Below are 23070 nucleotides of genomic sequence, written 5' to 3' on the forward strand. Positions count from 1 at the left end.
TTTTTTTAAGATTACCGTTGCTTACAAAAAACTCTTTCCTGGGGGTGCTTTAATAGCCGTTAGAGCTCTGATACCAAAACCCCAAAGAGTAAATGACATTGAAGAGCTATTCTTGAGGTTGTTATCGCATATCAGCGTTCCGTCATCTTAAAGGTTGCGCACACTTTGCTTTCCAGCATTATTTCGTTACTGCTAACAACATCTCAAGTAACACTTGCCGTTACATCAAAATAACAATGGCGAAAATGGGCCCGCGGCTCTTTGACACTTATGACACAAAACTCAACAAATGATGACCGTCTCTGACTATGAGGATTGAAAACAACCACCGAATTTATTCAACAAAGTATGGTCGTGGCATTTTGACGGATTTAGCTAGTCAGTGCGCTAGAGGAGCTATGTTAACTTCCAGTGTCTTGCTGGCATGTCTGCTGGGGGAGACAGCCTACTGTCAGTTGTTCAGACAAACACGGCAAGAGTGAGCAAGCTAGCAGAAAAAAAACCAGCCACCTATCCTGAAGCTCGCTAGCACAGTTAGCCATCGACCCCGATACTAAACTATATACACAACGACATCGTAGCCTTTTAGTCAAATCGGACATACATTGTGCAACAACGGCAAACCTACATTTGTGGAACTTAACACTTACACAAAGGTTCTACGTGATGATCCTGAATATCTTAAATACATAAACAACAACATGATAGCCATATGTTCTTGACACAAACATTACTACCTGTGTTGCATGTTTTTTCTACAACACAAAAGCAATCATGCACAGTTCAATACATCGAGAAGCTGACAGAATGCATCGGGATAAAAAAAAAAAAAAACATGGCCTCGCTTTCTTCAAAGTATTAGCTGTCCATATCTGACAATCTGGCGGTCTATGTGAAGGATAACGCACTGGCTGGCTACACTGTTCGGGCTGCCAAACTAAATATGTAAGATAGCTAGCCAACTTTGATTAAACAATGGCATTTCAGGGGCGAAAACATTAAAGAAAAAAAACTTCAGAGTGCATTCGAATGTTTAACAATTGACAGCAGGGATAGCGTTAGTGCAACTGGACAGTTTGCAACCATCTCTCAAGCTAAGGTTAATGTAACACGTCCAAGCTGAAGTGCTACTTCAGCTAGCCAGCTAACTTAGCTATGGTGTACAGAGAGTACCAATCTGGCGATTATTAAATCAACCGTTACACAATATCACGTCAACGATCTGGCGTAAATTTAGGATATCAGTGGCTAGCAAACCCATCGAATACCATTGCATATTGTCGACTTGCGACAGCTACCTCGTGGAGAGTCTTAACAGGTGTAGCTAGCTAGCGACCTAACTAAGGTTGTTAGCCAGTTACATACCCTAGCCAGGTTAGCTCCATCTTACTTAATGTTAGTTAAACTACCAAGAGCTGCATGACAAGATGAAAATATTGAACATTGACACTGAGAGCATCATCAAATGATTACAACAGTAATAATGTACAGCTATCTCTATGTTACTTAGCTAGCTGGCGTTAGCCATTTAACTTCGGAGAATGTTGCAAAACACAATGTCAAAACTCTAGCCACTGATATCCATCTCGAGAGCCAACTAATGCTAGTTGCCCAACAAATCGAGCACAGTGTCAAAACCAGGACCAAACAATTCAGCTAGCCTGCAAAAAGCTCTAGCTTCCTAGCTCTGCCACAACCTCAATCTCATTGAACTGGAAAGACCATTTAACAGCCCAAGAGCTCCAAAATACACCCAATGCACCATTCATTTTCCAAGAGGTAGCCCAATGCTTTTCACGACTATGTAAGTTACAAATGTCGCTTACATATAAGCTAATGTCTGTGTCAGCATCTAGCCCGCTGCATGGCTAGCGATATTGTCAACTTGCTGAGTTGTTAGCCGGTGAGAACTGCAGTTCATTCTTTGGCAAACTGAAAGATGAGGCCTTTAATTTTGTCCGAGGACTGAGAGGCTGACGAGATGACATCAACATTCAGGCACTATTGCTGTAGTATTACCGGCCTACAAGCAGTCAATAAACTCAAAACTACAAAATACAAACTGAAAGGTCTTACATCCAAAACAAAATAAAGCTGGTGCTAGTTAGCATGCAGCTAGATAGTAGCACACCAGCTAGCTAACAAGCTCCTTGACTATCTGGATAGCTAGCTCCACTACTACTAGCTAACTAGCCTCACATAACCAACGTGAACTCCGTCAAGGTTTGTAAAATTAGAGAAATGCTTTACTTACTTTCATTTAGAACCTCCACCAGCTCGGCGCAGTTTTCACACATTGTTCATTAAGAAGAAAGAGCAAAAGCGTAACGTTAATCAAACCATTGGAAATTCTTGATTATTTCGGACTGTTGGCAGCTGGCTGTTCAGGGGTAAAGGCCCAACGCAATGCCTGATGAGGGCTTGTTAAGAAACGAAATAAGGGTTGTTGTAAAAGGAGATGCACAACAACTTATTAACACAAAACACGATGAAACAAACAATATGCAGAGGCACCAAGTCATGCAGAGTCGAGTCAATCTCCAATCGGAGCGTTACTGAAGAGAGCAGATACGACAGCCATATTGAAGAGGGGGGGGCAACATTCAGTAAACCTTCGCCTCTTTCCGTGTGTCTCTTTCGCCTCACTCGACGATTTTCGGCAATCTCGCGGTCACTCCCTTATGTCACTCCCTCTATGGACAACCAAAGATGCAAACACGATTGTCAAATTTACATTGTAGGCTTTTTTTCAGATTGGTTTACTTGCTTTGGTTTACTATAACTGTTGGCTACTATGCGACTTTAAATATGAAAAGAAACAGCCTATGTACTTCATACGTTCTTTTTGTTTCTTTGCTTGTTGTCCAATTTAACACTTAAATATTTGACATATTGACAGCGTAGTAAACCCTAACCCCTCGCTGAGCCAGAGAATAGCACCATGAATTAGGGATGCCGAAAAACATTTATGCCATAGGCCATCTCTCTGCCAATACATTGTAGGCTAAGAGCCATATGCCATGCACACAATCACATTAACAAGTGACATAAACAGTCATATAAACAAGAACAAATATAGAAACAACCAATGTCAGATAAGACCCTGGACCTCTAACTGAATTTGCAAAATGCAAGGACGCTGCCTCACAGTCTGTTTCATAAATGACAGCAGCTTTCTGAAAAACATCTCACTAGTACATTTTTTTTCATCCTCATCCTTTGTAGATGCAAGCATATGTTATTTAATCAATAGACGGGAGATATGTAGTGCTGATCAGTCTCAAAGAGTGGAATTAAAAGCAAATCCTAATGTTATTATAATAAAACCAATTTAATCTTTTAATGTTATTATAGTAAAAAGTAAAATGCTAAAAGGTTGTGGCAGTTTGTAAAACTATTTGAAAAGTCTACGCCAAATAGTACATTATGGGCAAAATGAGTTTAAATGGATGTCAGGTTTTCAAACTGTTTTAAAATGGTGGAGTAATGGCATCTTTATGCTGCAAAAACACATCTTTTACAATACTACTACTACCCTTAATCATAATATTTGTTTTTACAGAAGGGTGAAGTTCAAAAGAAAGATTTTCATAAAAGATTGTAGAAATGTGTCTTTCATTCCAGAAAATTGCAAGGCTTTCTCCTGACCGGAGATCATTGTACAAAACATTCCACTGCATTTAAAATACATATACATTTGCATTAAATGTTTTACATGAACTTTTTAACAGCATATAGATAAATACAATAGTTAGATCTTGTCATTGCATCAAGATTAGTAATAAACGGATTACTGATGTGCAGATGTAATTTACAAAATGCTAAATCTAACTTCATAAATTTGTATCAGTGTTGTACCTTCAAGCAACAATAATGAACCTATTCATGTGTGTTATCTAGAAGTGTGCACTCTAGTCTACCACTGTGCAGCAGGAAGTCTACATTTTCACCTTGGTAAGCAGTTGTAAAGTCATACAAATTATACTGTCAGTGTCAGAATTGGAATTAATGGGTTTTAGGCATTTCAACCCCCCCCAAAATAATGCAAAATAACTGATAATCCCAATTTGAGTTTAATAAAACGCAATGCGTTGCTTGTTACGCAATGGAAAATGTATATTTTTGGTTGTTTAGCTGCTTTTCTTCGTCAACCCAGAATAAAACCTAATTAGTGGCCCAACTATAAACATTAAGGGCCATCAGGCAAAATTAGTAAGATACACATCTAAATAAATATTTAACGTGCTTGTATAGCCTTCTGCTACTTTAACAATCAAGGGTGTTGTGTTCAGAAAAGGCAAACTATAACAATGGTATAAGGTAAAGTAAAACAATCACATTCAAACACAAATACATACCAATTTTAAAAAGCACACCAACACACTTCAGGTTTGTAAAAATAACCAACTTTATGTTCCCTTAGTACTAAGACAGCTTTACAAACAGGAACGATATGCACACAACTCTCCTGCCTTCTTACTGGGTGGCGCTGCCGTTTCTCAACGACGTCCTTTTTCCACAACAGCAACGGCCACAAAGCCACCCTCTCCCTGTGCTGCCCACGAAACAATCAATCCAAACCAAAAACAAACAAACAAGAAAGAATGAAAAAAAAAAAAAAAAGAAAAACGAAAAAGCAGCATCTATTATTTCAGAAATGCTCCAACGTTCACATTTTTCTGACAGGGTGGAGGGAAGACCCACTGACTGGTCCGGCAAGTTCCACCCCTCAGATACAGAAAAGAAAAAAGGAAAACAAAACAAGCTTCAAACAAGCACGTTTTGAGAACCATCTCCTCGGCACTCACACTCGCTCTCGTTCTCCTACATAGAACCTGTGTAAATGTATATTACATATAAACAAACAAGTAAAGATGTTCATATTTGGGGGGTTTGGAGGGGTCGGGGGTGGGCAAAAGAGCAGTGAGAAATTTGTATTTCCCAACTTCATGCATCTCTCTTAAAAGAGAGAAATATACCGTATGGTTATGCATATCAATTCAACGTAAGTCAAGATGGATATTGGACAGACAATACACTAATTTCTTTGTATAAAATGCAGTTGTGTGTAAAAGTGGGCTGTGGAAAAACAAGAGGAATGGGAGGGGGGGTGGAGGGGGTGTAAGGGGGCAGGGATGGTGCAACGTATCGCTTCTCTCTCGTTTATAGATTGGCATTGATTTTGGTCGAGAAAAAAAATAAATAGTGGAGACACTCCACCTCACATCACATCACCAATTCATCCGGCTCTTCCTCCTCCTATCAATCTCTTGTAGCGCACACACACATCACACACGCACAGTTTTGATCAAGGGGAGTTTCCACGCCCCCCCAAGCAGTTTTTTTCTTTTTCTTTCCTTACGATTTTTTTTTTGTGTGTGTGTGTTAAGTTTTTTTTTTTTTTTTTTTTGAAAAACCAAAAGAAAAGAAAAACGGACAACAAAACCTAAAACATAACTAAATCGAAATCTGTACAGGTGACTGGTTCACGCACCGCCTTCTTCCGCTCCCCTTTCATGCTGCGTTGCTTCTGTGTTTTATTTGTGTTTTTTAATATTTTGGCGTAGCCTCAGGGAGGAACCTCAGTCACACATCTCCTCGGGCAGCTCGTGGGGGTTGAGGATGCCTGGCACGGACATCTGCAGCTTGTGCTTCTCCTCCTGGGCCTGCCTCAGCGACGACTCCCGCTCCTCAAGGAACAGGTCGCTTGTGTCCTCGCCCGCAAACTCCTGCGACAGACAGACAGAGGATGATGAGGAGGAGAAAGGACAGATTAGCTTTTCTGTTTTAAATGTACCCCCCTCCCCCCTTTCTATTGTTTTGGATTTCTTCACTTTGAATGCCATACCAATAGCAATCAACCGTATTACTACACTTCAGAAGCTAGATGTTGGTGTATTAGTTCAGCAAAAAAAAAAAAAAGTCCAATATTAATAATAATAATGTCAACCAGTGAAGTCACCTTTTTGAACCCCTTACACAACTGGTTGTATTTTCACTAATGCAGACCTGCTAACATTGGAAAATGTGTTTGAGTACCACCCCAGGGGTGCGGCGGGGGTTCGGTGTCAGATCATGTAAGTGTGCACATAACACAATACACATTATATATTTTGAAAAGACACCTCATTTATTTTCAGAACAGAAATTGGTCTAACTGAGAATGGAGGTAACGTAATCATTATGAATAGAGAAATTCATGTTGGCTAGTCTACAGCTCTTATAGATATAAATAAATGATTTATAAGAAAGACCTTATTTATCTGAGGCATAGAGAGAACTGTTGTAAATGTAGTATACCCCCATGATTTTTCTGTTGTCCTGTCCAAGATTTTGTGGCCTTCATTTTATTAGTTACTATGCTGTTGCATGTTTGACCCAATAGACGGCATTCTGAGCTAATAAATAATGCAGTTCTGAATAACTTTAGTAGGCCTAATGAAAGAAAAAAAAGACTGTGATAACAAGTGATAACTGTTATCTGTGATAGGCTACTGTTATAAGTGATAACTGTGACAACAAATTCGTAGCCTAATAAAAACTTTATCTGCGCAAGTGAGCAATACGCAGCAGGCCTAATACATTTCCTTTGGGATGTTATTTCACTCTAGGCTACTTAGGACCTTCTCAAACAATGGTCATGTTGTATTTTTTTTCCTTTTTAATTAACATATTTAACACGGCCTCATACCTGTCAAATGTCATGTTTCATCACGTTTTCTTTTTCTCCCCACATCTGACGTTTGAATGCAAGCCCAATGACATGATGTGATACCAGGACTAGACAACTGCTAAGACCAAATGATGACGCTGCGTTCACTTCTTTATCATTTAATTAAATTCTAGTCAGTGGGAGAGTTTTATTAGCCTATTATCATTAGCCTGTTATTAGTAGAATCATATAGCCTTTTACACATGACAAGAGCTGTGCGTAGGCCTATGTGTGGACACTGTAGAAGGCTGTCGCGGACTTCGAGCATGAACTTGAGGACATGTTCACACTTGACAAGTAGGCCTATGGTTCTCTGATAATATGCATCACACTGTGTTCGTTACCTGTTGCTCCTTGGTTACTGATGTCAATATTGACATTGCACACTGTGCAGAAAGCATGGTGGGGAAGTCTGGAAGAACGGAGGCATGGCCATCTCTCCCAGTAACTATCAATTCATTTTTTAGGTGCATGCGGTTTTTGCGAACAAGAGTTTGTCTGAAATTAGTCATATTAAAACACCAAGAAAACGTAACGTTAAACCATTTGTAACACAGCCAAGACACTTAGATCTATTTGCCATTTTAAAATCGATGGCAAACATGAGAACCGCATGGTTAACATTGTGGGCTAAAATTAAATTAATTTAACGTCTTATCTCTGCATTAATCGTCAGTTTACCTTTCAGTGATTTTTAACTTGGCTTAATGTCCTCACTTGAAGAATTGGCCAGATGTGGGCGAGAAGGGAGAGTTAGGTAAGTATGAATGAAATATCGCTAACCTAAACAGCGGTTGATTCTACTGACTGCAGAGTAACCTAGTACTCTCTGATTTCGAGGGTCATACAGAGGATAGTAACGATAGTAACGGCAGGGGGTCCGTGATTGGTCAAACTCCTCTTCTGCTTCATGTACGCCTTGGAAACTCGGCACAGACAGACTTTGAAGGTTGAACCCGTTGAAAACCGGCAATGCATTATTGAGCGTTATGTGTACTTTTAGAGCATCAACTCGTACCAGCGTACTTTGATGTCAAAATGCGTAACAGGTACGCAAAATGCGTACATGTTGGCGGGTCTGCTAATGCATAGGTAATTCTACCACGGACGTGGTGTTACAGCACCATATGAAATACACCATTAGCCGACCAGGGGAGATCCATTCCACTTCTGTAAAACAGCAGTGGGTGAACAGTGACTTACCTTGATCTGGACCAAGAAGTCCCTCAGATGCTCCTTGAAAGCGGGAATGTCCTGATTGAGGCTGAAGAGTCCGGTGACGAAAATCTTCACCTGGGCACTGCAGAAAAGCCGCACAACCAACAGGGAAACTCAGTAACCAAAGGGGGCACCATTAAACCATTAAAAGCTGCAATGCATGCTTATGCTCTACTGTGACTGCGGTCGAGCATCTTAACTTAATCACGTCTCTGTCATTTACAAGGGCATGAAGGTCTACGGCCTGTTTCACGCTGAAATGACTCACTCTAGCTGCTCCTGTATAACAGACACACAGGGGGTTTTCCTACTTACTCTTGCAGATGGGGGAAGGCTGTTTTGAGCAGGTTGGCCACATACTCCTGCACGTAGACCTGGTTGCTGACGGCGCTGGCGTTGAGGGCTACGCTGATCTTGCCCTCCTCCACCAGGTTGAACATGTAAGCCAGGATGGACGCGTGCATCGTCAGGCCTGAGAAGGATCGGAGAGGGTAAGGGCTGAGTGAGTGCATGCGTCAAGGAAACTAAAGAACTGATCCGGTATCAGTGTTTTGTTAATTCTGTAATTTCATTTGCAGGATTGGGATTAGATGTCATTTAAATATACTATTATTTGCAAATTCTTACAATTGACAAACTTCTAATTTGACAAATCATTAGCAAATCTAATCAAATACTAAAGGTTGTGTCATGATCTTTACATTTTTTTCTATCCACTACTAAATGACATGCATGTCCATAATTCAGTACACAGGGCATGACATTGTACTGAACGTATAAAAGCTTTTAGTGCAACACTGTAGAAGCCCAAGTTTGGTCTTGAACAAGGATGATTTGACACGTGAAACACTTCTCCATCTTGTAACTCTGCCTGCCACAAACCCTTTCCCCCTCTTGACTGAACTCTGATCTGATCTGAGACGGTGACTCACCGGCCGTGTGAGACGTATCCGTGACGACGGAGAGGATGTGCTGCAGGATGTCACAGAAGTAGGTCTGATAAAAGCTCTGGGCAGCAGCCTCTTCCTGGGTGACGTTCTGAAGGAGCGTGTAGAGGATCTGCAGACCTGCGAGACAAAGAGGCGGAGAGGCGCAAAAACAAGTTGTAAGAGATTGACGAATTTGTTTCTACCCTTCAAGGTTTCTGCAAGTTTAAAAAACGTCAGGGGAGAGTTGAAGAGGCCAACTTACTACCCTTTAGCCGTTTCTAAAGCTAGAAAAAAGGCAAAGGATACGTAATTTCAGAAACTTTAGAATTCAAGAAACACATTCGTGACATGAGGTATTAACCACATTAGAGAATTTTACAAAAAAAAAATTTGGGGAAATAATTAAACTACCCAAAAATATTTAACATGCTTTGTTTTCCTCCCCTTTAAGCAGTTTTAGACACACTGCATTTCTAGATCAAACATTCTTCTCGTGAGCAACCCGGGCGTACTGACCGGTGTCGGCCACGTTGCGCATGGTGTGCTTGAAGGCCCAGATGATGGAGTCCAGCACCAGCTTGAACTGGGCCGGAGGGATGGATAGGAATGCAGGGAAGCACTGGGAGTTGACCGCCTGCAGCAGGTAGAAGAAGTGCGTCCTGTGCTCGGGGTACTCCTCAAAGTCCTGCAGCAACAATGAACACACACACACACACACACACACACACACACACACACAATACAAAATCCATAAGACTTCATTAACATCAGAGGATGCACTTATGTAAATGAAAGAGAAACAAAATCAAGCATGTTTATTTCAAATGTTCATTTGTTTGTTTCTCAGTGCAGAAGACAGCAATGTTAAACATTTTGGCTGAAACATCTGCATTACATTTATTCATTGAAGCAGACACTGTTGATAGATACAAATCCAGAGTACAGGAAAAGTATAAAGGATCAGCGTGTTTTGTGCCGTGTTGGGTTCTAATATGAAGTGTGGGAGCTAAACGCATGTGTTGGAGCAATCAGCCTCACCTTATTAATCATGTTTAGGGTACATTCAAACACGGCATCGAATATCTTGGGGATCTCCCCAGTGATGTGCCCTCCCAGCTTGTTGACAATGGTTGCCATGGTGCTCAGAACTTCCGGTTCTCTGGCTGCCGGAACGTTCCGCTGGTAGTCAATCAAGACAGCCTCCAGCAGTGGTGGGACGAAGTTCTCCCCCACCTGAGAGACGAGAACAAAACAGAGAAGGAACAACAGGTGAAACCCATGGAACATATGAAAGAACCTTAGACATCTCAGATACAAGTTACTGATGTGCCGAACACTAGGCAAGTTTACCGTCCCGGAAAAGTACAGTTTGTGTATATGTGTTAATGTGTATACTGTATACTTGATACTCACGTTATCTTCCTGTTATATTGTTATTTTTATATTATGTCTATTTATAACTACGAGGTTGAGAGGACCTCTTCTGTTAATGTGAGCCAACATCTCTTGAGATTTAAAAAGGACTTCCAGAAAAAGTGTCTCAGTGAGTGAGAGTGTGTGTGTGTATGTGTGGATGTTAATTTTCTTCTTGAGTGTGTTTCCTGACTGACCATCTGCGGGTCGTTGGAGCGGCTGACCCAGCCGGAGATGAGCTTCAGCGTCTCCCTCTTCACCGTGCGCATGCTGCGGATCAGCGGCTGCTTGGTCACCATCTCACCTGAGAGGTGCACAGCAGAGGGGCAAAAATCACACAACCGACAAACACAAAGGAAACATACCAACTTCTCACATTGTGTGCGCGCGTGTTTATGCGTTTTTTCTTTTATTTAAACGGCGAGACCGAACTCACCATTGGTCTGGATGGCGGAGGAGATGTTCTCGCTCAGGCACTTGTAGACGTTGAGCATGTCCAGGTAGATGCGGCCCAGCTGGACGACGAAGGGGTGGCCCACGGCCTTGCAGGCCCGCACGTTGGTCTTCAGGATGCTGCCCAGCTGGCGCACCGTCTCCGGGTCCTTCAGGATGTCCACGTTCTGACAGAGACCAGCAGATGAGAGGAAGTCAGAAAAATATACAAACAAACAAACAAACAAACAAAAACCCTGGACGACACCATTCTTCTTCATTGTGACCACTGAAACTATACATCCCAAATGGTGAAACTTGTGATTCAGTCAAAGCTGTTTGTGCAAAGTAATGTCTGCTGAATATTTCACAGCCAAGCTGACCATCGTGCAATTTAAAGTCCTTTTCTCCACTATTTAAACCATCCAAACGGAGTCTCTATGACAGACCACCACTGCCTTGGCTTAAAAAGCATGTTTTGCTTCTATGGGTAACTAACTGGAAGCCAGTGTAAATATTTTAGAACTGGAGTAATGTGCTCTGTTCTTGGTCCGAGATACAACTCTAGCAGCAGCAGCAGCATTCTGAATGACCTGCAGCTGTTAACTGGACTTCCCAAAAAGACCATTAGACCTCAGCCGTATATCATTTAACACTTCTATAAGAGCCTGATTGAAAATGTGTCAAAATGCCATGTGTCCCACATATTTCATTGAGATTTACACTCAGTGCCTAAAAATGCCTCCATCTCCACAGACTCACCTTTGTGGCCTGCTGGATGATGCTGTCCCACACCTGGTTGGGTAGCAACATGTACTTCTCGATCAGGTGCTCCTGCACGGCCTGGTCCGTCTGCGCCCCGATCATGTAGCCCACCGCCTCGTAAAACGTGTGCACCTGTGCCGAAGACAAGAGAAAAAGGAAAGAAGCTCAATTCAGGATTTTTTTTTCTACCGAGAGAGGTATACAGATCTGTTCGCTGTTCACCTGTTTGTCTCAACTTCCCAACTACATCTTTAAACTAGGCCCGCCTTGCCTATAACATTACAATCTATAGTCCAGTTTGTGCTTCAAACTACTGCTTGAAATAGTTTTTAATAAATAATAGTGCTTATTATTTACAAATTCCGATGAATAATCAAGATCTCATATAAAGCCAAGAGCAGCGACTCTAACACGAGTATCAGGAGGTGTAGGAACAGAGACGCTGCAGAGATGCGAGCAGCAAACCAGCATTACTGAGGTCTCCATTTCCTTTTATATTCCTCTGTTTCTTACGTGCTTGCAAGCAGACCAATGCAAGCACGCCTTTGTGAGAGGATAGTGAGTGTGTGTGCACAAAATGGAATCATTTTTCATCAAATGATGGTATAATTTTAAGCTAATGCAACAGGCCTATTTCATAATTACTGTATTTGCATGAAAAAGAGTATCCAGCTATATATGACATTGAGTTCATAGCTTACTGCATAATCCACTAAAAAATAGGACGGGAAGCCTTCACCATATGCTTGCTTTTAGCTGCTGAGGATTACTCATTTCTATTAAACAATCAGGCTTTGGGTGAATGAATGTACACAGACTCCATGACTCTGTATGTGATAGCCTCTTAATGACCAAGTAGTCTGGCCCTGCCCTCAGTGAGAAGTTCTTATGTTTCTAGAGGTGACCAGTCAATCAAATTGCAGTATCAAATCAGGATCCATTGATGAGGTTCTGACCTGCTGTGGCTGGAGGTCACAGATGATTGTGTTGATGTTGTTGAGGATCTCGTCAATGAAGGGCATCACCTCGCCCACCTGCACCTGGACAAAGTGCCGCCGGCACTTCTGGGCGATCTTGATGAAGGTGTCGCACGCCATGTCCTGCACGCCGTCATGGGTCTCTGCGCGGCCAGAAACATCAGCATTAACACAAGGGACGAGGACGAGTGTCGGCTTCACTCGGATACATTGCTACATTTCTGCCTTAGAGGAAGACTGAGAAGTTACTAAAGTGTGTCCCACTCTAGGATCGATTGACTGACACACAGAAATATATGTATATGCGTATGTAACAGATATCCTGATTAATCAACACGTTAATCAATATGTTATTCATACACACACAAATGTATACAACACATATCCTGATACCGTTATGTTATCGATTAAATTATATCAATTACAAACGTGGGGACACCAGGACTCACCGTGCATGAACTCGAAGAGCTTGTTGACGACGGTCTTGAGGAACTTCCAGTGAGCCCGCAGGAATCGTGGGTACTGGCCTACGATGTACATGATGTTGGAGGCGATGATGGCTTTGTTGTCCTTCCCCCTCTTCTGTTCACACAAGCCCAGTAGGTCCTGCAGCACAGCCATGAAAACACACACACACAGTCACAACTCAGCGTTTACAGGACACACAACAAAAATACTTTGACTATCTCAACTACATATTTAACCTAGGCCCGTCTCGCCTATAGCATAACAATCTATAGTCCAGTTTGTGCTTTAAACTACTGCTTGAAATTGTTTATTCAACTGCTTATTATTTTCAAGACCACATATAAAGTCAAGAGCAGCGACTCTGACACGAGTATCAGGAGGTGTAGGAACAGAGACGCTGCAGAGATGCGAGCAGCAAACCAGCATTACTGAGGTCTCCATTTCCTTTTATATTCCTCTGTTTCTTACGTGCTTGCAAGCAGACCAATGCAAGCACGCCTTTGTGAGAGGATAGTGTGTGTGTGTGTGTGTGTGTGTGCACAAAATAGTATCAAATCATTGGTCATCAAATTATGGTATCATTTTAAACTAATACAACAGGCATATTTCAAAATGACTGTATTTGCATGAAAAAGAGTATCCAGCTATATATGACATTCAGTTCATAGCTCACTGCATAATGTTGCGAACTCATTCAAGATTGTTCATATTGAAGAAGGGACTTTTGTGTGAGAGGGTTCAAATGGCAAAGCTAGATCAGCGCAATCACACATGCAGACACAGCGGAGTGCGTAATAAAATCAGTAGATTTTGATGGAAGATTGGACATGCATGGCCTTAATAACCTGCTGCATTAGTATAAGGCCATCCGTAAAAATATGTTAGGATAAGCAGGTAGGAAAATATATATATCATTTTTGTCCACATTAACCCAGGTAAAACTGAAAACGCAATTTCTTCGTCTACCCCTCCGTCCACACTAATCTATCTTCAATAACAGAACATCATGCATTACAATGCTCATACACTGCTCCAACGTAGAAGTGCCTAAGAGAGGGAAAACAACTGCCACTAACTCTCTCACAGACACAGTTTAAAACTGTAACTTTGTGATTTTTTTTTTTGTTCTATTAAAAGAGTAGCCAACAGAAGCGTTGACACAGATGCAACTTCCATCCTTCTCCAATGATTATTATGAGCAGAGATGGGCGGAAAAAAAATATAGGTCAGACCCAATTTGATCGAGTTGGTCGGGTTACGGCAAACAAACGGAAATTTTAAGGACGGCTTAACTATGTCTGTACTAATCTATGCATGCATTAAAACAATTTCAAGGGGCTAGGCAAGTTTGGGTATGTATTTAGAGTACAACAGGTGTATTAGAGATGGCATAGCTAAGTGCTCAAGGTTATCATGCACTGTATGCCCATTCAATGCTGCATTGCACAACACTGAACAATTATGTGTGGATTAAGAAGGTTTAGGTGTACAATTATCAGATGGTCGAGGCTGTACGGGTCAGCAGAGTGGAATGAAAAAGGGCGTTGCGGACCTTGATGACTGTGACGAGGAACCTCTTCTCGTCCTCCTCGTGCATGGCTCCACTGATGGAACCGATGGCCCAACAGAGCGTGTTCAGGTTCCGCCACGACCACTCGGTTCCGTTCACCTGGTTGTGCAGCTTCTCGGTCATGATGCGTTCCGTGTCGGCGTAGTCCAGATGAGTCAGGTACACTGAGGGACAGAGAGAGAGAGAGAGAGAGAGAGAGAGACAAGAGGACGAGTTATAACATCTCAGGTCAAAAGCAAGAATGAAAAAAAGTTGCTGTGTTTTGAGCATAATGAATAAAAGCAAAAAAACACCAAGACTGTCGGGTAATTCCATAACTCTCAATACATACCGACATGTTAGCATTTTTCCTAACAACACAATCAAATTTAAATCTCACCTGACCTAAAGAATTAATTATCGTTGTTTGCTTCATGTCCATACAAGCCCAGCTGTTAATTTACGTTGCATTTTAATTGAAAATATTTGCATGCGTTGCCTTTAAGACCGTTCGACTCGACTTTGCGCTCACCTAGAGTCTCTCTCATGTTCTTGTAGAGGTTGATGGAGTCCGTGTCCTTCATGAACTCCCGCACCACCTCGCCCTGGTCGTTCTCCACCACCAGCACCTCCTCGGGCTTGGCCATGCGGCTCACCATCAACGTACGCACCTACAGAGGGATTAACCAATAGCACAGAGGTCAAAGGTCAAGAACACACGGCAGGGGCATGGAGTTCTTGGAAAATGATCCACAGGTGGGGTGGGAATATGTCTCCTAAGGCACTATGTCAGGGTGAAAGAGATAACAAAGACAGGATTCCGAAAAAAAAAAACATGATCCATGACACAGATAACAAGAGAGAGAGAAAGACAGACAGAGAGACAGAGAGAGAGAGAGAGAGAGAGAGAGAGAGATAAGGAAAGAGAGTGACTGTAGAGAGATTAGCATAGAGATGTGGGCTTCAATGTCACTGCAGGAATTTGGATTTAGAAAAACAATTAATAAACAAACAAACAAACTCACCTTGGACAGCACGGGCAGGTAGAGGTGTCTGCGGGGCGGCACGTCGAAGCTGTGGCTGCCGGAGAGCAGCGGGGACGTGGAGGTCGAGAAGGGGCTCTCGCGGTACAGCTCGGCGGCCAGGTGGTTCCAGTACTCCAGGCAGATCTTGAAGATCTCCGTCTCCTCCACCTCAGACACCAGCAGCATGTAGTGCAGGGCCTACGGCAAGAGAAAGGGGACAATGGGTTGAATGGAATTCATCCACCATCATTTTAAGAAACTGAATGACTTGGAAAAACTGAAATAGCCCCTCCTGTAAAATTGCTTCTTGGAGCTTATTATATTCGGTGGACTACATGGCAACTCGGGGCCTGGCTAGATGGCTGAATGTGTGTACACATGTTTACGTGCATTCCCGTGTGTGTGTGTGTGTGTGTGTGTGTGTGTGTGTGTTACACAAAGCTAATGAGATTGAATATACAGCAGAATGTGTGGGTCTAACCGTATGTGTGTGTCTAAGCGTGTGTGTGTGTGTGTGTGTGTGTGTGTGTGTGTGAGCAGCGACTCTAACACGAGTATCAGGAGGTGTAGGAACAGAGACGCTGCAGAGATGCGAGCAGCAAACCAGCATTACTGAGGTCTCCATTTCCTTTTATATTCCTCTGTTTCTTACGTGCTTGCAAGCAGACCAATGCAAGCACGCCTTTGTGAGAGGATAGTGAGTGTGTGTGCACAAAATGGAATCATTGTTCATCAAATTATGTTATAATTTTAAGCTAATACAACAGGCATATTTAATAATTACTGTATTTGCATGAAAAAGAGTATCCAGCTAGTTCATAGCTCACTGCATAATGTTGTGAACTCATTCAGGAGTGTTGTGTGAGAGGGTTCAAATGGCAAAGCTAGACCAGGGCAATCACACATGCAGACATAGCGGAGTGCGTAATAAACATGTTCAGTAGATTTTGATGGCAGATTGGACAGGCCTTAACACCCAAATCTAAAAGAAATATGGGTAAGCAAAACTGAGATAGCCCCTCCTGTAAAATTGCTTCTTGGAGCTTATTAGATTCAGTGGACTGCATGGCAACTCGGGACCCAGCTAGATGGCACATGTTTACGTGCATACCTGTGTTTGTGTGTGTGTGTGTGTGTGTTACACAAAGCTAATGAGATTGACTAGACAGCAGAATGTGTGTGTGTGTGTGTGTGTGTGTGTGTGTGTGTGTATGTATTCCCCATGTGGTACACACCTCCATGAGCGTCTCTCTCAGGTTGGGCCTCTTCTCGATGAGCTGGCCGTGCTCCTTGAGGAAGGTGCACAGGAACAGGCTCAGGTTCTGGATGAAGTTCTGCTCGTCGTCCTTGCCGTTCGCGTACGCCACCCTGATGTTGGTGTTCAGTGGAAGCATCTGCCAACAGGTGGGGAGGAAATGGTATATGAGAAGCTGAATTCAGTAGGCTCAGTGGTCTTGAGGACGGCTTGGCACTTTCACTGATAAACAGACTCACACCCCAATTTCACAGCCAAAGCTATGAAATGCTTTTTGTAACTCATTGTAATTGTAACAGAACAGCACTCAACATTCAGCTAAGATAATTGGACAAATTAAGCGCCTGGCACACCACTAGAGGGTGGCATTGTGCAGAGTTCTGTGTCTGTGTGCATGTGTGCGGGTGTGTGGGTGTGTGTATACAGTGCAAAGCCCTTGGGTTACCTGTTTGAGCTGCATCATAGTCAGACTGAAAAGGTTGACGAACTGCTCCTCGTACTGGTTCACACTGACGCCAGCAATTTCAGTCAAGCACTTCAACGTCACATTCCGGAACATCGGCACGTTCAAAAACTACAAAAGAGAACGCACAAAGTTGCATGACACCCACTGTCATTCAATAATCACAGTGTCATGGCAACGACGGTTAAAGTAGGGAAAAACTGTCGGAACCTGAGACCCTGCCAGAATGCAACACGTAACAAACCAGCATTGAAATGGCCCAAGTTAGCGTTTATATTCCTCTGTTTCTTACGTGCTTGCAAGCAGACCAATGCAAGCACGCCTTTGTGAGAGGATAGTGAGTGTGTGAGCACAAAATGGTATCATTGATCAAATCATGGTATCATTTTAAACTTATACAACAGGCATATTTCAAAATGACTGTATTTGCATGAAAAAAAAAAATATATATATATATATATATATATATATGTGTGACATTGAGTTCATAGCCCACTGCATTATTTTGTGAGCTCAATCAGGAGTGTTCATATTGAAGAAGGGACTTTGGCAAGAGGGAGGCACACCTTGTACACCAGTGTGCTGATGAGTTTGGTCTCGAAAATATAGCCCAGTGGAATCCAGTTGAGGAAGCGCAGCAGCGTCTCCAGGGTGGCGTGGACCAGCGGTGCATTCTGGGAGTTCTCCTGCGAGGGGGACAAGGCAGAAGATACTTCATTGTTATGACCATGAAGTGATGGTGCAGTACATGTCTCTTTCAGCTGCTACTTAAAAATGTGCCGTACTAAATCCGGGAGAAAGACAGCCAATCATATAACACCACTTCTTTCAGTGCTCCAGAGGCAATGTTGTTGACTGGCTCAGACAGGGCAAAACGCTATTCTTAGGTCTGAGCCACCTTGTTTGTTCCCCATCTACAGAACCAGGGCTGTGTACAAACACAGGAGGTTTTTATTTGTTTTTAGTGTACACTGAACGGACAGCTAAGGGTCCTTCAGGAGATATCTAATAACTTTGGATTACAATCAAGGACAGCACCTTGTGTTCCAGTGTGTCGTGTGTGCCATTAAAAACCTGACAAAGGTCTTAATTAAAGTGGGCATTACAGAAAATGATCGCGATATCAGTGTTTCCGTCGTCATAAGACATAAAAGAAGAGCATCTTACTCACCATGACAAATTGGCAAAGCTGGAATATTTGGGAGAATTCGTTACACATGCTGTAAAGAGGGGGGAAAAGAGAAAATAATATGGCAATGTGCCTATGAGAATGTGGTTCTATACGAGGCTGGGACAGAACCTGCACTAGAAATTGAAAAGATCCATCCTTTACTCTTACAAACATAAATAAAAAAAACTAAATTAGAAATGAATTCCTTGACCAAGCCAGCAAGCAAAACTCAATGAGGTAAACAACTAATCACTTAACAAAACTCGTATCTCATTGCTACATGGTTTAACCTTTAACCCTTTAATCGCCTGAGCGGAGGGGTGGGGTTACCTGTCCTTCAGGTGCTTGGCTTTGACCTGAGTCATCTGTCCGCTGGAGAAGTCGAACACCTCCTCGCTGAGCAGCTTGAGGATGATCATGTTGTTCTGGCACAGGCTCTCGCTGGTGCGGCTCGCCCCCACGATGTCGCTGATGAACGTGGGCCAGTGCTTAGGCCACTCCTGCTTCAGGATCTACAATGCCAAACACACACACACCAAAGGGTCAGCAACACAGCTCAAAAAATAAAAATCACTGCCTGCTCACTCCCCTACCTGGAAAACATTGCCCGCTCCTGCTACCTCGGCAGGGCCAATAACATCCTAAAAGACTCATCACACCCAGCCCACCACCTGTTTACTCTCCTGCCCTCTGGCAGACGGTACAGGTCCTCCAGAGCAAGGACCACGCGTCTAAAGGACAGTTTTTTCCCCCCCCACCGGCCATCAGAACTCAGACATGCCCCAAATAATGGAATTTCATTATGAAATATTAACACGAGTCACTTTTTTCTACTGCAAGTCACTTATGCCATCTCAGTAACCTTATTCATGTGTATAAAACAAAAATGTTACTTTATTTATTTGCAACGCACCTCAGGGGGAGTACTTGTACTCTATACGACTGCACTTTGTTGTTCTCTTAATCTTTTTTTAGCTATTTTAATTACTGTTGCGTTATATGTTGACCCTCGTGGCACCAACAGGAGCAGCGCTCCACATTTTGTTGTATGCAAATGTGATGACAACAAAGGCTTTTCTATTCTATTTGTACACACAGACACGCTTCAGGATATGAACACAGACACGCCCCGTCAGGCCAGTCCGCTCACGCTCACACACACACACACACACACACACACACACACACACACACACACACACACACACACACACACACACACACACACACACACACACACACACACACACGCTTCAGGGCAGCTTGGCAACCTGACACAAACTATGCGCTTCCTGTATATAATCTAGCTAAACTTATTTACACCTTGAATTACTGGGTATACAAAACAAGCCCAGTCAGCAGCCAGGCCAATCCAATTCAGAGAAACTATGCACTTAAGTATTTTTTTGGTTTGATGCACTTTGTATGTTGTTAATTAATAAACTACAAACTATTCGTGTCATTTTGAAAGCGTGCTCACGTCACAGCATTGTTTCAAACTTGCCTTAAACAATTGCTCAGTACTGTGCAGACCTTGACTTACTCCCCCTGTTAGGGTTGGGTGAAGCATTTGCATACCAACAGGCCCGGTCAGGCAACGCAGCTGCTGATTGGTCTACTCTCATAGCGGTTATCTTAGGGGGAAACACTGGGGTGCATCAGGGCAGTAATCCAACTTCATACCAACTATGGTCTTCCTATTACCTAGTTAAACCTTCATAGCCAATACTATGAGTGACTTTTTCCTCCACCCACCCACCTGCTCTTGGGTTGGATGAAGCAATGCTGACTGACTGTTAGTGAACTCAGTTTCCATATTTAGAGGTTACCCTCATCACTATGGTATGACAGATGACCCATGTGTGGTCTCTCTTCCGGACAACAATCTTGTTATCTGAAGTTCCCACAAACAACCTACTACTTCCAAACAAACACTGGTCGGCCAAACACTACAAACTTAGTCAACAAGAATCACTGCAGAATGACAACCAATGGCTGACAATCAGTCGAAATCAATTTTGTGGCTGATTGTGTTTCATGAATGGAAGAGGGTAATAAATATAGAAGGGCTGACGCAGGACCTGGGGTAGTGGATTTACCTGGACAAGGATCATGTTCAACTTGGCGATGTACACTCCCTCCTTCTGTAAAACAAATCACACCAATAAAGAAATGGATAATAAATAAATGTAGAGAACTTACACCACAGCTAGATTTGCATATAAACAGCAGGAAGTCACTTTGTGGTCACGTTGGAAATAACTTTTGTTGCTTTGTTACCTCTACACTTGTGGCATCAGAGGACGTCTTGATGATGAGCCCAACCACGTACTTCTTAATACCTAAAATAAGGAGATTCAAACGATTAATTGAACTATGGCCAGCCAAGTTCATCTTTTGTGAGGGGAAATACTAAATCCCACAGAGCTTTTAAAGCACGTAATGCACCCTGTGACATGGCTTAAAGCTCACCTTCACACTGGTTTCGGGGTAGGATTTTCCAGCGAGTTTTGATCACAGTCTCCAGAATCTGAAGTGCATAATACTACAAGAGGGAAAGAAATATTTCACTTAAGTGGAAACTCATTTTAGACAGTTTTCTTCCCAAGGTTTCACAACATACTGAGTAAAGTTTGGCGTTTCATTCTTTTAGAATATTTTGATGGAGAATAGTGTAAACAAATGTATACTGGCACTGGACATACCTTAGTCTTCATGTTCTGTGAGAACTCAAGAATGGTGTCCACTCTTGTCCAAGCATCGGGATGGTCTTTCAGATTGGTAAGGACTTCCTGTGCCATTCTCTGCTATGTTAAACGTGAAAATACGGTCAGCATGGGTCATACACATAGTTCTCACACGAAATATCTCATGTTAGTGTCAGTCATGTGATTCTTGGCCAACAAGTTAATGCTATACAGACCTTTTAGGTTTTAAGTATTGGCTTTTAAAATATGGCTCACCTGTGTCCCCACATCGTAGTACATCGAGTTGACCACATTGTCAAGTAAGTTGATGTCTAGCTTCTGACTGAAGTCCAGCAGCTGACGTGCTGTATGGTCCGCTAACATTGTCATCTCTGCTGGCATAGAGCTGCGAGAAGGGTAAAAAATAAATAAAAAATAGGCCAATGTTAACACCACAAATTGTTGGTTTGATTAAGATATCTGGTCCAGTCGCTCAAATGCTCATTGCAATAATCAAGCCAGCACTTGTAATATTTGTAAACAGGCTCGTAGTCTCAACTGCAATTTACGCATGAATGGTATAACCTTGCTTACTTCTAGGGATTTTGTCCAAATGTGCTTGGCCGAATGAACAGTGTGACAGCGGTAACGTTACCTACTCCAAAACAAAGTTCAAATATCTTTTAAGCCTCAGCTAGCGACAATGTGTAACTTAGCCAATTTGTGTGGTGGGCACGTTTGCCTTGAGGATGCATTACTGAACCGTAAAGAATTAAAAATGTTCAATACTTCACGGTGGTTAAATATTAAACACTTTTCCAGCATCTTCGCTAATTCCAGGCTCTTATCATTTCGAAACGCATTTGTCGTTGTAAATTAAGCTAGCAATGGCTAGTAACATTAACGCCTTGGCACCTTTGCGAGCCCACTGGTTAGCTAGCTACGGAGTCAACTGACGGACAAGCATCGCACTCCCATACTTTGCTTTACGCATGGCAGAGCTGGTTCATTCGTGAGCTTTTAGTTTTGAAAAAGCAAAACGCAATAGTGTAAACAATGTAGTGACCAAAATCATAATAAAATGTAAACTTAAGGGTTACAAGCATTTCCACTTCATATCATAAACATAACACCTTTACGTTAGCTAACGTTAGGTTTGTTAGCTAGCTGACAAAGTTTGCTAACTTGCCCCTTATTCCAACTTACCTGCTTTAAAATACTTCTCGTTTCGATGAAAGAATAGCAGTTTCGGGGCAACTCACTGGCTATTTGGTTCCCTACTTTCACAATTCTTTTTCCTCAAAAAAGTTGTCAGTGTTCCCGCAGATTCTTCAATAGGTAGCTAACGTTCACGCTAACGGCATTAAGTTATCTCATGGTGTCACGATAGCAATAGCAGTATCTTGACGCTAGCTGGTGTTCTTGCTCATTAGCAATGTGATATGCCTTACAGTTGCTTAGCAGCTAGCTAATACACTAGCTAACTACATTACACTGTATCTCCAGCCAGAAAAGTATTTACTTGCAATTATTGCACATGTGGTAAATTCCCATCTACGCAGAGCTGGCTATCGTAATTAATGCTTACTGACGCGTGCAAGGAATTCGATATAGCTACGAATTAGCTAGCTACAGCTAGGTCCCCTGTTAGCAACTTAGCTTGCTATGTATGGCCACCAATGACTTGAGTCCTCCAGCTAGCAGGCTAACTATATTTACGGTGCCATACTGAAGACGCGATTCCTGCCCATATACACAAAACAAAACAGTATTTAGTTTATTACTTTAACTATGCAAAAATATTCTTTTAAAGCAGAGCTCTTTGAAAGTGAAAAAACAGCTCTTCTTTCTCCCATCTCATGCATCAACCCAAGACCGGTTGAAACCGGTTCAGACTGGGATATTCCATCTCGGTTTAGTTTTCAGCCCATAGCGCCGCGTAAAATTTGGACTGTGGACACACCCAATGCGACAGGGGATTGGCTGGTTGCTATAGTTTGTAACAG

At 42.4% G+C, this 23070-nt stretch overlaps 2 protein-coding genes across 3 annotated transcripts in view; both read right to left on the reverse strand.

Annotated features, from left to right (window-relative positions):
• usp34 (ubiquitin specific peptidase 34) overlaps positions 1-2758 on the reverse strand; it is a 62335-nt gene extending 59577 nt beyond the window's left edge. The window contains exon 1 of the mRNA XM_031561890.2: positions 2255-2758. Within this exon, the coding sequence (XP_031417750.1) occupies positions 2255-2297 (43 nt within the window). The 5' untranslated portion in view covers positions 2298-2758. The remainder of the gene's footprint in view (positions 1-2254) is intronic.
• Positions 2759-4390: 1632 nt separating this feature from the next.
• Positions 4391-23054, reverse strand: xpo1a (exportin 1 (CRM1 homolog, yeast) a). 2 transcript variants are annotated; one of them, XM_031561887.2, is made up of 25 exons: positions 22271-23054; positions 21341-21470; positions 21083-21181; positions 20850-20922; positions 20658-20719; positions 20477-20521; positions 18708-18889; positions 18378-18426; positions 17773-17892; positions 17189-17317; positions 16724-16882; positions 15489-15686; positions 14996-15134; positions 14467-14648; positions 12896-13052; positions 12426-12589; positions 11467-11601; positions 10709-10892; positions 10470-10576; positions 9898-10092; positions 9376-9544; positions 8863-8997; positions 8246-8402; positions 7916-8012; positions 4391-5729 (listed from the first exon to the last, which is right to left on the reverse strand). In XM_031561887.2, exons 2-25 carry the CDS (start codon positions 21464-21466, stop codon positions 5583-5585), a joined length of 3210 nt encoding a protein of 1069 aa, XP_031417747.1. In that variant the 5' UTR covers positions 21467-21470; positions 22271-23054; the 3' UTR covers positions 4391-5582. The 2 variants fall into 2 exon arrangements, with proteins under 2 accessions (XP_031417747.1, XP_031417746.1); XM_031561886.2 differs by having other exon boundaries at positions 21083-21184; positions 22271-23053.
• Positions 23055-23070: the final 16 nt, after the last annotated feature.

Source organism: Clupea harengus, chromosome 24 (genome assembly GCF_900700415.2).
Source record: "Clupea harengus chromosome 24, Ch_v2.0.2, whole genome shotgun sequence".
Classification (NCBI taxonomy): domain Eukaryota; kingdom Metazoa; phylum Chordata; class Actinopteri; order Clupeiformes; family Clupeidae; genus Clupea; species Clupea harengus.